Source organism: Branchiostoma belcheri, unplaced genomic scaffold, assembly GCF_001625305.1.
Source record: "Branchiostoma belcheri isolate BF01 breed outbred unplaced genomic scaffold, Haploidv18h27 scaffold68, whole genome shotgun sequence".
Classification (NCBI taxonomy): domain Eukaryota; kingdom Metazoa; phylum Chordata; class Leptocardii; order Amphioxiformes; family Branchiostomatidae; genus Branchiostoma; species Branchiostoma belcheri.
The window spans coordinates 463926-478629 of NW_017804331.1; the positions used below are offsets into that span (position 1 = coordinate 463926).

Below are 14704 nucleotides of genomic sequence, written 5' to 3' on the forward strand. Positions count from 1 at the left end.
CTCTCTTTTATAAGCCTCCCCGCAAATATTTGCGGAGAGGCTGTAGGACTCGGGAACTATAGTAGGTTTAGTAACCAGGCTACTTTTATGCCGAATGTTGAATATTGAGGTTTAAGAGTTTTTACTTCTTCCCAAGACTCGAGGTCTTCAGCACTAATGCCTGACTTGTTATTCCCAGAGCCTCCCCCAAACCTGAGAAGGAGAAGAAGAAGGGAAAAGCCCCGACCAAGTGGGCCAACGGAGGCTCCTCCAAGGACGCCAAGATCCTGGACTTCAGCGGAGACAAGGAGAGCAACGGGAGCATGGCTGGGGCCGGGGAGGAGGACCTGGGGGATGCTGAGGTGAGGACTTCAACGTATTCAAATTATCAGATGGAGATGTGTATTATGATGATGGTGATGATGACATGATGATGATGTGTAAGATGATGAGCATGGTGATGATGATGTGTATGCGGATGGTGATGATGTGGATGATGATGATCGTGATGATGATGATGTGGATGATGATGAAGATGAGGATGATGTTTTGTATGGTGATGATGATGTTGATTAAAATGAAGATGGTGATGTGTATGATGATAATGTGTATGATGATGGTGATGAGGATGATAGTTGCAATGATGATGATGATGATGATGATGATGGTGATGATAATGATGATGGTGATGTTGAGGATGATGATGTTGTGTGTGACTTTCCTGTCAGCGTGCCTGGGTGGGGTCCATGAGTGGAGAGCTGAAGAGCGTCGGAGATGTGTACGATGATGATGATGATGATGAAGAAGAGGAGGAGGAGGAGGAAGAAGAGATTCAGCAGCAGCACAGTAAGAAGTCCAGGTAAGAATCGTGTCTCGTTCTTTTGGCTTAGCTTTTGTTTGACATATTCCATTGGTGTGTAAGTAACTGTGCCCGGTGTAATGGCCTAGTGGGTTTGCTTGCCTGGTAGGTTGTGAGTTCGATCCCCGGCCCGAGTCATACCAAAGACTTTAAAAATGGTACATACTGATTTCTCTGATTAGCACTCAGCATTTGAGAAAGAGTATGGGAGTTAAACACACACCACTACCAGTGGACTAGCCCCCTGCTGTAGTGGCCTGTGTGTATGGGAGTTGGGAGTTAAACACACACCACTACCAGTGGACTAGCCCCCTGCTGTAGTGGCCTGTGTGTATGGGAGTTGGGAGTTAAACACACACCACTACCAGTGGACTAGTCCCCTGCTGTAGTGGCCTGTGTGTATGGGAGTTGGGAGTTAAACACACACCACTACCAGTGGACTAGCCCCCTGCTGTAGTGATTACAGAATTGTGCGGCCCAACGGCTACAAACGTTAACAAAAGTTTGCTAGTGTTGACAAAGAGTTGTTGAAAATATGCAGTACTAAAATCTGTCTTTTTGTCCCATGATTGAGGATGAAAGTTAGACATCCAGGAAATGTGGTACACAGGAAAACTGTCTCTCAAGCAACTAGAGAGATTTTGAAAATTGAGTAACTGTTATGTAACTACCAACACAGATGAACTTTCATGATGTTATTTATTTTATTTTATTCACATGGATTTTTGAGCATTGGATAGGAAGCACTTGTTGTGCTTATGTAAATCCGCTGCTCATAAAACATATACAAATGTAAACATAAAGATGACATAAAGTATGTTATGTAACTGTTATATTGTGTACCATGATTTGTTCATGTTTGTTGTTTTTTTCCAGTGGTTTCGGGGTGTTCAACATGTTCAAAGGTCTGGTGGGGCAGAAGACCATCACTGCGGAGGCCATGGCTCCGGTCCTGGACAAGATGAGAGATCACCTGATCGGTAAGGAGAGACTTATACAACAAGGAAGGATACTACTACTACATGTACTACCACTACTGTCCGTCAGTCTCAAAAAACTTTGACTTCAAACTGCACAAAACAAACAAACAGGATGGCTCATTCCTAGTAAGAAGACAAATTAGATTCGAGCCTAACGTCATCCTACAAATATGGTGTCCAAAGTCCAAGTTAGAGTTCATTGTTCATGGTACTTGGTTGGCAGCGGTGGCAGCGTGTCATTGGCGCACAAGAAAGGCAACAGGCTTTCTTATGAACTGTCATACTACACATGCATGTCTCTGTAGACTTCAAGTGCTGGTACAGTGTATTTTCTATTCTTGTACAATGATACTAGTAAGTATTCCATTAAAGTACTGGGGAAATGTCTCTGGCATAGAGGAACAAAAAAATTGTTACCACATAGATGATATACGTACATGTAGAATAACCTGGAATCCATACCTGAACGCAGCAGAGACACAGCGTTCACGGATGGATTCAAGGCTACATGTAGAACTCTGGTGTGAAAGTGTTAGCCAAGGAATAGGAAAAATTGAAGCACTAATTTGTATGTCCCAAAAGCCAACAAAAAACTGTTTCATTGTAGATTCTGATGATGTACCTAGAATAGTTATAGTATGATGCGGAACTTTATTCCAACTGAAAGGAGTACAAGGATCAAAATCATGATGAAGGCGACAGTGGTGGTTAAAAATGTGGTCCTTGTGTACCTTTGTGTTGGAATAAAGTTAAGCATCGATCGTACCATGATTACTACCAACACAGATGGACTTACATGATAATTGTACATGTACCTATAACTCTGTAGTGAAAGACGTAGCCAAGGATAAGGGAAAACTGAAGCACTAGTTTGTATGTCCCTCTCCAGGTAAGAACGTAGCTGCTGACATCGCCGACCAGCTGTGTACTTCAGTAGCAACCAAGCTGGAGGGGAGAGTACTGGGTACCTTCAGTGGTAAGTGAGGATATGTATGCTTTTTTAAAACCATATGCAAGAAAGTCTTTTTCAGCAGATAGTAATGCAAAAATTTTCAGTGTAAAATGCTCAGCCTTAGTAGTGATTATGGAGTCCCTAGATAAATAAGATAAATGAAAATGAAATGAAACCTGTTCCGTCCTGTGTGTTTGTAGGCGTGACGTCGACCATCCGGCAGGCGATCCGAGACTCCTTGGTGCAGATTCTGACCCCGAAACGCCGAATCGACATCCTGCGAGACGTGATGGAAGCCAAGAGCCAGAACCGCCCGTATACCATCACGTTCTGTGGGGTTAACGGGGTGGGCAAGTCTACCAACCTGGCCAAGGTAAGGACAAACAAACAAACAAACAAACAAACAAACAAACAAACAAACAAACAAACATCACACAGAACCGCCCGTACACCATCACATTCTGCGGGGTTAACGGTGTGGGCAAGTCTACTAACCTGGCCAAGGTAAGGACAAACAAACAAACAAACAAACAAACAAACATCACACAGAACCGCCACTACACCATCACATTCTGTGGTGTCAACGGGGTGGGGAAGTTTACCAACCTGGCCAAGGTAAGGACAAACAAACAAACAAACAAACATCACACAGAACCGCCCCTACACCATAACATTCTGTGGGGTCAACGGTGTGGGGAAGTCTACCAACCTGGCCAAGGTAAGGACAAACAAACAAACAAACAAACAAACATCACACAGAACCGCCCGTACACCATCACCTTCTGCGGGGTTAACGGTGTGGGCAAGTCTACTAATCTGGCCAAGGTAAGGACAAACGAACAAACAAACAAACAAACAAACAAACAAACAAACATCACGTGCATGTAGACCTGCCCGTACACCAACCTGGCCAAGGTAAGGACAAACGAACAAACAAACAAACAAACAAACATCACATGCATGTAGACCTGCCCGTACACCAACCTGGCCAAGGTAAAGACAAACAAACAAACAAACAAACAAACATCACACAGAACCACCCCTACACCATCACGTTCTGCGGTGTTAACGGTGTCTACTAACACCTCCCGAGGTGGTTTTTGAAAATCGGATTTAAACCCCTAAAAACCGGTTAATTTGTGTTCACACCAGGTTAAATAAAAACCGGTTTTTGAAAAACCAGTTGAAACCGCTAAATATAAGTCTGGTATGAACAGGGTCATAGAAATTCCTGTTGTTTCACCTTGCAGCTTGGTGACTGTGTAGCATCACACAGGTACATTTTGTATGACTTGTGTTCTCCCAGATCTGTTTCTGGTTGGTGGAGAACGGTTTCCGTGTGCTGATCGCGGCGTGCGACACGTTCCGGGCCGGCGCGGTGGAGCAGCTTCGGACGCATGCCCGGCGCATGGCGGCGCTGCACCCGCCTGAGAACCACGGCGGTGTGAAGATGGTCCAGCTGTACGAGAAGGGATACGGCAAGGACGCGGCCGGCATCGCCATGGAGGCCATCAACTTCGGTGGGTGTTTTTTTTCCATCTAAATATTAGTAGTAAATGAGACAAATAGACATTTTTGAATGTTTATGTAAGGGAAATACATGTAGCAAGGATGCCGGAGGCATTGCGTTTGAGGCCATCTACTTTTGTGGGTGGTTTATGTGCTACACACTTCTGTTTTAACAAAAATGGGTACTGTAATTCCTGATTTTTTTCGTGGTACTTTTATGTTCGCAGTTCTTGTGGACACTTCTGTATTGCTAACTTATCATTGCTGTTAACAACTAATTTGCGAGCTTTCTTTTGTCTGCTGCCTCTGTGAACATGTAGTGAATACCTCCATTTGAAACTCAAATTTTACTTGAAACAGGACAGCCAGATAGTTGCATGACCATTTTGAAAAATAATGTGCCAGCTTACCAGACATACATACTTGGATGATCCTAACACTGCACGTTGTCTATTTCAGCTCGTGAGCAGCACATAGACGTGGTGTTGGTGGACACGGCCGGCCGCATGCAGGACAACGAACCTCTCATGAGGGCTCTGTCCAAGGTGGGTTGGAACTACTATCTTGGATAGATACCACACCTGTGTCACACCTGTGCCACACTTGCATTACACCCGTGTCACCCCTGCACCACACCTGCGCCACACCTGTGTCACACCTGTGTACCACACCTGTGCCACACCTGTGTAACACCTGTACCACACCTGTGTAACACCTGTACCACACCTGCGCCACACCTGCACCACACCTGTGTCACACCTGTGTACCACACCTGTGCCACACCTGTGTAACACCTGTGTAACACCTGTCGTTCCTCCCACAGCTGATCAAAGTGAACCAGCCTGAGCTGGTGCTGTTTGTAGGTGAGGCCCTGGTAGGGAACGACTCTGTGGACCAGCTCACCAAGTTTAACCAGGCGCTGGCAGACTTCAGCTCCATGGAGAACCCCAGACTCATCGACGGTATCCTGCTCACCAAGTTCGACACCATCGACGATAAGGTGGGGTAGTTTTCCTTATTTATCTACGTTTAGGCCACACCGATTTAATTTTAAGTTCGACACCATCGACGACAAGGTCAGTCAGATGCATTATGTAGTAACAGGTGCTGTAGCAGACACCCTGTGGTGTTGGGTTACATTATGTAGCAAGTGGCAGGACAGAGTTGGAGGGCTGGGCTGGTCACCATTATATGAATGTATTCGATTAGGAATAAACAGAGCAGCAGTTTATTAGGCATCCTGCTCACAAAGTTCGACACCAATGACGACAAGGTTGGTCAGATGCATTATGTGGCAGGACCGAGTTGTTTTGCAAATGTTACCTATGATATTTTATCATGTTTACTGAAGGAAAAGATATTGTTTTTGCTGTTTTCTCTTCTTCTCCAAACAAATAAGGTCAATGACCTAAACCAGACATCTGTCACCATGGTAACTAGTGTTGGGTTACATCATGTTGCAATTTCATAGCAGGAGGGATTTATACTCCTGTCACCATATACAGTGAGTGTACATGAATGGGTTTGAGTAAGAATCAACAGAGCAGACCATATCTGAAGGTTAACATTATGCACTTACTTTGTTTTTGACTTTTAAGTGTGTTTTATCTTGTGTATGACCCCACCCGTGTTGTCCCCAGGTGGGAGCCACTCTGTAAAGCATGGCTAAGCCAGAGTAGTGCTACCCTGAATAAAGAACACAGAAAATTGAAATAACTACATAGTGTATTTTATCTTGTGTATATGACCCCCCCCCCTGTTGTCCCCAGGTGGGAGCGTCCATCTCGATGACCTACACGACCGGCCAGCCCGTGGTGTTCGTGGGGACCGGCCAGACCTACACCGACCTCAAGGCTCTCAACGTGCAGGCCGTGGTGAACGCTCTCCTCAAGTAACCTGGCAACAAGCCTGGTTACCTGGCAACCAGCCTGGTTACCTGACAACAAGCATGGTTACCTGGCAACAAGCATGGTTACCTGGCAACCAGACTGGTTACCTGGCAACAAGCATGGTTACCTGGCAACAAGCCTGGTTACCTGGCAACTGGCCTGGTTACCTGGCAATGATCCATGTAACCTGGCAACCAACCGTGTAACCTGGCAACCAGCCCTGTGAACGTCCTGCCTTCACTGCCGTAGCTCATATTATAAACTGTTACCATCACTAGTAGCAAAGATAAAGACATTATAATGAAAGGATACCTCTTAATGTTCGTACTATATTTATGTTCAGTTAGTTATGTGCAACATTTTAATGTCATTGCATCCGAGCTGAAATAATGTCAAATGAAGCAATATCAGATAGTGAAATCTCATAAAAAAACTTAACTTTGTCTCAAAGAAGAACCGTCCAACATTGCCAATGCCGTCGGCTAATTCTGATGATACATGTACTACACATCATCAATACTACAGGTTACATGATAACACTAGTTAAGTCTGTTAATTGGGAACGTCGACAATATCACGTTTAATCTTGAAGTGAATCTGTCAGATGCAAATGTACGACAGGACAAGCGATGTTCTGTTCCTTCCATTCCTTTATGTTGCTGATTTTAAGCAGTTGTGAAAAGATGAGATGTAAGTAAGATAGAGCGGCAGGATATGAAAACCCTTCCAAATGATGGGGCTGAAATTTTGTATGAAAAAAGTTGAAATTAAAGCAAAGATATGCAAAATAAAGCATGAATCAATGATGTGCTGTTCTTCTCATACAGATGGATGGATGCCTGATAACGTAATTTAAGACATACAGTATTTGGAGATGGTGAAAACAAAACAAACTTTTGTCAAATCAAGTTTGTGTGGGTTCTTCGGTGACTCAAGGATTTATTTATTTGTTTATTTTCATTTAGCAAATACATACATAATGAAAAATTATACAAAATAATACAAAAGAAATAAATGTGCAAGGGCAGGACGAAAAGCCGCAATGGCTTATTTAAAGTCCTCCCCTTCATGTTTTACAATCTCTACAGTTTGTTGAATGAAATATAAATAACAATGAAGAAGTAATAAAAGGATAATAAACAAGCACAATGAAAAAATGAATCAAATTAACAAAATAATTAAGGATCAGAACTTACACATGTAAAGATGGAGATAGGGTTTTTGTTTTATTCAATCAATCATGTCTGTACCTTGCTTGCATTTTGGTGTCTATCAGACACCTTCCTCAGAGCTTCTGACTGGAGTTCTGCTTCTCGCCGCTATATGTAGCCGATGTAGGTGCTGCTTTTGCGGCAAGAACACAATCCCGAACGTGGCTGAGTGACTCAGTTTGAGCTGAGTTTGAGTGAAGAGCTTCGAGTTATTAAAATGAGAGACATTTCACGTAATGTAGGCAGGCATCCAATGCAATTTCAGGGCATATTCTGGATGAGGAAAGTGTCTCATATTGACATTTACTACCATTTCTTAGCACTTGGTCGTCATTTGACACTTCACGAAATAACCCGTTCCCCAAAACAAGAAAATTGACATTGAAAATCCTGTTTTGTCGCCCTGAAATTGCACCAGATGCCTTTAATTAAATCTAAATCAACCAGAAAATAAAAAGGAAAATGCGTTGGTGGTCCAAACCAGTCCTACATCATGTCACACTTTAGGCCATGTTGATTTGATTATATGGATGACATCCGCGCGCGCATGAATTTTCGGCCGTTTCCAAAAAAAAAAAAAAGTTTTCAACCATACTGTAAATCGTACAAAACAGTTGCAAAATGAGCAAAAATATACCATAAGTTACAAAAAAAATTAATAAAAACTATACCAATGTCGTAGAATGCCAAAATCAAACGAAAAAAGACGAAATTGTAAAGAAATTAACTTGAAGACTAGATTATTCGCCAAACCATATTCTGTGCCATTTGCTCAACCCTCATGACCACGTAGATTTCATAATGAAAAGAACTTTTTTTTTTTTGCAAAACTTTTTTTTTATTCGCACGCGCGCATCAGTTTTGAAGAAGTGTTTACATCAATTGTTAGTCAATTCAGTTAGGCAAGGTTGGTAATTGTATTTTTGATTTGCTTATATAACGGTACATGTCTTGACAAGACTATACTGTGGTTGAGACCTCATTTCCCGATGCCAAATTCGACAAGAAAGTTACAGTTGCATTGACATTAAGAGTGCAAGTGGCAAATGGGTCTGCCCGTCCATGTCCACTTTTAAAATAAGATGTAAAAATTGACCTGACCTCTGACCTTTCCTTACAAACAATTTGGACTGGACAATGACTGGACTGGACAATTTCTATTAATGTTATTGGTTACTTACTGTTTTTCTATTATTATTGCCATTATCAATATTTATTGTATCCCTATGTCACTGTTTGTATGTGACTGTTATGTTTTGTTTGTAAAACAGGGCCCCATTGAAAAGAAGTGCAATCACTTAATGGGCCACCCTGTGTAAAGATGACGGAAAATAAAATAAATAAATAAATAAAAGACAAAACAAACATCAAACAGCTGAAACCACACCAAACTTTTATTATCACCCCGAAATCAAACAAACAAAACAATAATTATATTACAATCATTTAAAAGAAAAGTGTGGACGATGTAAAATCTTAGGTCCCTTAGAATCTAGATGTTCAACTTACAGCACTTCAAATCTATGAAGAACTACAAATATCACAAACGTACAAGGCAAGAAAATAAAAAGTTGTCTTATGATACTAAAGTTAGATGAGAAAAACACGTTCTTGTGAAAAATGGAACAGGATTCTGAAATGACCAAAGTTCAACATTGTCCCTATCGTCTATATCAAACCACCGCAACTCTGCATTGAAAACTGAATAAAGTAATACAGACAGTAGTAAATAACTATGTCATTATGTATCATGTACACAGGCGGCGTGCAGGAATCAGACATACAATCAGAACTGATAAGCAGGAAAGGGTCCGACTTATAATTACTGTTAAGGGGACTACACCTCAGACTGGTGTCCTTTTACACATTCGTTTCTCTTTCGATTGAGACCTCATCATCACTGCAGGTGGACTCGTATTCAGCTGTATCTACCCACATATTAGGGGTGGGGCCGGTGTGAATGTTCAGAACTTCGTGCAAACATGATGAAACGTGTCTGTTCTCCCCACAGAGACGACTGATAATGAAAAAGTCACTGAATGGGCTTACATCTATTTTGTTTGGTAATGGTTTAAGTTTTACTCCTGACACTCGCTCTGTTGCAAGTTTCAGGCTGTTAATGATATCCAGCAAATATACCCGGGTTAACTTGACATGCAAAACAAAGAATATGGGCAACAGCACGCCAATGCAGAATGATATTGAAAGAAAAATTGAAACATAATAATACAAATATTGCTTTCCAACGACTTTACATACAGATTCTAGATACTCTTCTTCCCTTGTTCCATTTTCACTGAGTTTTGCACTGCAGACAAAGATATCACTCTTTTGTTCGACTATGTCAAACCATATGAGGTACATAAGACAAGCAAGGGCAAAGGTGAGCAGAGTTATAATTTTTGTTACTAGGACATTACCCCACTTTCTAGATTCAATGAGCCCTATGGTTGCAGAATAACTGGGCATGCAGCCGCCTGCTAAAGGCATGAGTTCACTTTGCGGCATTGAAAACACCGTGTGTGTATTTTGCCACGAGTTCTCGATTTCCCCTATAATGTTAGCAATCTGCGAAGTAAGGTCTTTGCCGAACATTAATTTCCACAACAAATGGGGTATGTACATCAGTAGTGCAAATAAAAGCACAAAATAGGGAAACATTGAGGACGTGATTTGTTCTGAAACCAGACTTTCTTTACAAAAGCTGTTCAAGTAGTTTGCTTGAGGAATGGTGAAGTTTGATGGGGGGTAACAGACGACGTTCTGAGGTTCACCTGTGGAGGAGAAGACAGCAATTTGACTCTATTAGATACCTGACAGTATTTTGTGTTCAAAGTACATAAACTGTGACTTTCATGTTTTGTTTTCCAGGATAACCTTTGAAATAACCTGCCCTAGGCCAGTATTACTTTTTAACACCATGCCAAGCCGGCCTGAGTTGGTTATTACCATATATGCTTACTAGTATTCTTTGTACAACATTATTGCAATAGGTTCATAACAGATCTAGATATTATGGATACAGATACGATGTGGCAAGTTAGTAAGTATAACAATTAATGTCAATACAATCTAACCTAGAGGGGATTTAAGTACAAAAATGTACTGATTTCAAATAAACCCACACGAGCATTCCCCTGAGGGTATAGCTGATTATCAAAATTATAAAAGGTTATCAGTGCTTACCGGTGAAATCACCCAGAAACAGCGTGCCAGATACCAACAACGGCAGCCAGACGGTCAGCATCTTCATAAGCCTGTCAAACCGCGTGTCTATGACAATCTCATCTTTGCGATTTTCTCCCGTGACGGCCGGTAGCAGGTTCTCCATTATCGCAGCCATGATTATGTGGAATCCTTTCCTCAATTACTCAATATACCTGGAAAAAGATAGAGATGTTGTCAAGTGGCTGTATACCTAGGGGTTTACACTTTAAACGCTATTTATCTATGGCCATGCTTGAAGAAGGTTTTCGATAAGGACATACTTCACATGTGATTGTTTTCGCTATTAACTACAAGTTATGTAGTCTTGGTCCCATCGATGTCTATAGTACGTGTCGTCAGCCGAAGTTGGATAGTACATATGATAGATAGTGAAGTGACTATGGGACGTAACGGGAGTGGTCCTAAGTCAGCGCATTCTCTTTTTAGCGAACTTCCAAAGTTCGGCATAGTTTTGAACCTTGTACCTTGAACGTGACATAGTTTTAAAGATTATTATTATTAGTTACGCATGGGTGAATGCACATAATAAGTAAAACTGGTTATGGACTAAGCCTTTATGTTTTGAAAGAAGCTTAGACGAAGATATGTTTCTAAAATATGCATGCATGTGTACATTAGAAAAAGATGACTTTTCAGTCGAAAATACACTCCTCTCTTTAGACATACCAGAATTCGATTTACTTGACATCCGCTTTCAAAAATTTCTATTAGGAGTCCATTCAAAATCATCCAATGACGGTGTACGAGGAGAGTTGGGAACTTTTCCCATCATGATATCTGCCCAAATTCAACTCATTAAATACTGGCACCGTTTGGTAAACTTACCTGAGGACTCTTTACTCCATGTATATAAAATAGCTTATCTATAAGTAAAACGTTTCAAAATGTAGTAACCAATTGATTTTAATATTGAATGATCGTACATTTCTGACTTTTAATCTATGTGATAAGAATTCTGTCTAAGATGAATGAATTGTGAAAGAACCACAATTCAGCCTAGGCTGCTAGGGTTTTTATCCTCAATAAACCATTTCATCATCAATTCAAAACTAGCATATCTTGACAAATGTTATGTTGTTATGAACAAGAAAAATACTTTATGATATAGAAAATTTTGAAATCCGTAAAGCTATAACACAGCTAAGAATCAGCAGTCACAAATTGAATATAGAAACAGGAAGATATTACAATGTAGCCCCTGACCAAAGATTTTGCCCATTTTGCCCACAGAAAATCGAAGATGAATTTCATTTTATTATGGAATGCTCTAGATATGATGTCCTACGTGATAAGCTATTCAAATTTCTCACTTCAAATACGACAGATTTCAATAGACCTGTTGCTACAGATAGATTTGATTATACATAATGTATATTTAAATGCAACATCCCACACAAATATGTAAAAATAGGTAAGGCCACACCAATTTAATTTGTTGGTTCTCTGATTTTTTCAGAAAAAATATGAAGCGACAGGGCGAAAAAAAAATAAAAATAAAAATAGGTCTAGGCATCCTATTATAGCCCTAAATGCTACAATATGAGCCATGAAGTCAACAAAAAAGGCTGGGTTAAAATTTAAAGTATAAATTTTGAACTTTTAATCAAACCACTGCATTGATATAGATGGAAAAAACTGTAACAACTAGGAAGAAAAGGAATTTCCTCAACTGTTGGGGGCAAAATATGAGCATTTTTGAGTTGATTCAGAACCAGAATCTTTTTTTTTTTCAAATAAGAAAAAAATGAAGAGGCGAATCCGAGAACCAACAAATTAAATTGGTGTGGCCTAAATATACATAAAAGACTGTTTTGTTATTAGAAAGAATACTGATTTGCTGTCACATGTACCCATAGATAACTCCCCCTGATTGTAAAGCCTAAGCTAACTTTTGATTATTTCTTTTCTATATATAAGTTGTTAAGTTTAAATATTCTATAACGCGTTACCTATCCGTATTTTACTATGCTACTTATTGTTACCTATTTGCCATACAATTGTACAATTGTCGTGCAATAAAGTTTTTCTGTAAAAATAACCAAACTCGGAACACGTAAGTGTGTCGAAGTTTATAGCTCAAACCGCTGGCGATTTAAAATTATGTTTGTTTGAATTTTACACCTTTCGTAGAGGTTGACAAGGGAACGTGTCTTTCAGATCTGTCAAATTACTCATCCTACAGTGCGCCATGTGTAAAGATTTCACCACACACATACAATGTGTCTATCATACTTTCCATATATATAAAACACACCATGTCTTGTCATTGTCTTTATCCTTGGAAAATCGAAGCTAAATTAATGGGCAATGTTTACGTCTAGCGGCCCTGCGGCCTTACTACAAGGGAATTAGGCAATAATGTTAGTCATGTTGGTGTCTCAAGCTTACACACTGTAGAACCGCAAACGTTCGGCAACAGAAGGAGGGGCGTACCGACGAATTTTCCCGATTTAGAATTGATACCTGGAGCTCCAGTACAAACGTTTCCTTTTGGTTTACCATGCTCCCGTTACCGTTCACTTGGTAACGGGCTTACACGCAACCAATCCCATAGTTCTCTGCGCGAAAACTCACCTGTCTTTGACATTGGCTTGATTTTCGATATCACAGTCTGATACATGTAGATGTTGCCTTTTCTGATCAGCAAATGCTTTCAGTACCTACAAAGCAAGTCAGGCTAGCAGTAAACCCTTAGCCACCAGACGGTGAAGCACATTTTGCTTTTAAAAACAATATCCATGGCATTGCTTGAGGATGGTATTCCCTGTCACAGAACTTCCTCTCGCGACTCTTGCCCGAACTGCAACAACCAACGCTAGTGGAACAATGACGACATTGCGCAACAAACAACCTATAATAGATGCACATATTCACCCCTTTATATACTGTGTTCGAAAGTTTATGCATTGATATTTCATGTTTTGTAGCTTGCCTCGAAATATTTCACTATCCCATTCATTAGGTCATGTTGATTTGATTGTATGGATAACATCCTATAGGAACCCCAAAACCGATAAAAAATCGTCATCATCGATCATGAAATCTAAAGGTCCTAAAGGTTGAACAGATGACTAAACACACAGAGTATGGTAGGGCGAATAATAGTACGCTCTTTATTTTCATTTCTTCACATTTTCTTCTTTTCCTGAATTGATTTCGGCATTCTATGACATTAGTATCGTTTTTCCAATACTTTTTTGCAACATACGACATATATATATATATATATATATATCGTTCATTTAATTTTGTACAATTTACAGTATGGTCAAAAGCTTTTTTTTTTTTACGGACGAAAATTCATGCGCGCGTTGATGTCATCCATATAATCAAATCAACGTGGCCTTAGGTATTTCAAATAGGGCCCCTCGAAGCATGTACACCAGATATCCAGGTACATGTACAAGCAAGACTTTATTCGATAACACCGTTTTTCTCTTTATGTGGCGGTCTTAGGGTACCATTCGAAGGCGGAATCGCACATGCACTTATATTTCTGTTTTTCAATACGTTTTATAAATCATTGTCTTTCACTTATAAACCTTTTTTTTCTAAAATCTTTGTAAATTTTAATGGTCAGATCCTTTTTTTAGAAACTATCTGGAAATTAAAGAAAATGTGTGGCCAAGAAAAAAATTATCTCCAAGTAAAGATAAGGATCCAACTCAGTCTTGGTGTTTCACAACATTTAGTATCTATGTTTTCCAGATCCTTACACCTGCTTGGAGATCACCTGTTAACTATATATGTCCGCAAGGACACACAAACAGCTTAGGTGTGCCCTAGTATCGGTCTGTTTGCGTTCCCCTTGACAGGAAAACAATGCGGAACTCCTCGCACTAGCCCGGTTTGCGGGGCATATTTGAAGAATGATTCACAGACTTTCTTTACCATAGTGGAAGTGGTATGTTTTTACCTTCTTGTATTATATGTGCCTACTTGTTTTAACTGCTTTTAATATGTTGTTAACTTTGCTTAAGTTGATCTATATGATGCTATTATGTACAATTTTAATGGAATAATTAAGATTTCATGGTATGCAGCGCTGTATGTAACATGCGAGTCGATTACAATAAATCTTAATCTTGTGGCTAATG

General features: G+C 40.2%; 2 protein-coding genes across 6 annotated transcripts in view; one reads left to right on the top strand and one right to left on the bottom strand.

Moving 5' to 3' along the window:
• LOC109484034 (signal recognition particle receptor subunit alpha-like) overlaps positions 1-6960 on the top strand; it is a 16634-nt gene extending 9674 nt beyond the window's left edge. The window contains exons 9-14 of one of the 2 annotated variants that reach the window (XM_019787211.1): positions 2708-2794; positions 2971-3143; positions 4077-4290; positions 4739-4824; positions 5103-5279; positions 6049-6960. In XM_019787211.1, the coding sequence (XP_019642770.1) occupies positions 2708-2794; positions 2971-3143; positions 4077-4290; positions 4739-4824; positions 5103-5279; positions 6049-6174 (863 nt within the window). In that variant the 3' untranslated portion in view covers positions 6175-6960. The remainder of the gene's footprint in view (positions 1-2707; positions 2795-2970; positions 3144-4076; positions 4291-4738; positions 4825-5102; positions 5280-6048) is intronic. The other variant, XM_019787210.1, reaches the window with a different exon arrangement.
• Positions 6961-8799: 1839 nt separating this feature from the next.
• Positions 8800-13116, bottom strand: LOC109484011 (pannexin-1-like). Of its 4 annotated transcripts, none has more exons than XM_019787168.1 (3): positions 13041-13116; positions 10566-10759; positions 8800-10153 (listed from the first exon to the last, which is right to left on the bottom strand). In XM_019787168.1, the coding sequence occupies exons 2-3, from the start codon at positions 10720-10722 to the stop codon at positions 9240-9242; spliced, it is 1071 nt and encodes a 356-aa protein (XP_019642727.1). In that variant the 5' UTR covers positions 10723-10759; positions 13041-13116; the 3' UTR covers positions 8800-9239. The 4 variants fall into 4 exon arrangements, with proteins under 4 accessions (XP_019642727.1, XP_019642728.1, XP_019642726.1 ...); XM_019787169.1 differs by having other exon boundaries at positions 13000-13062; XM_019787167.1 differs by having other exon boundaries at positions 12996-13052.
• Between the last annotated feature and the right edge of the window lie 1588 nt (positions 13117-14704).

What these genes read in the sequence shown, in the direction of transcription:
- LOC109484011 (XM_019787168.1), bottom strand. Translation starts at nt 10,722, where the DNA reads ATGGCTGCGATAATGGAGAACCTGCTACCGGCCGTCACGGGAGAAAAT. An exon ending in GTTTCTGGGTGATTTCACCG is followed by an intron (nt 10,154 to 10,565) that starts GTAAGCACTGAT and finishes TCTCCTCCACAG; the next exon opens with GTGAACCTCAGAACGTCGTC.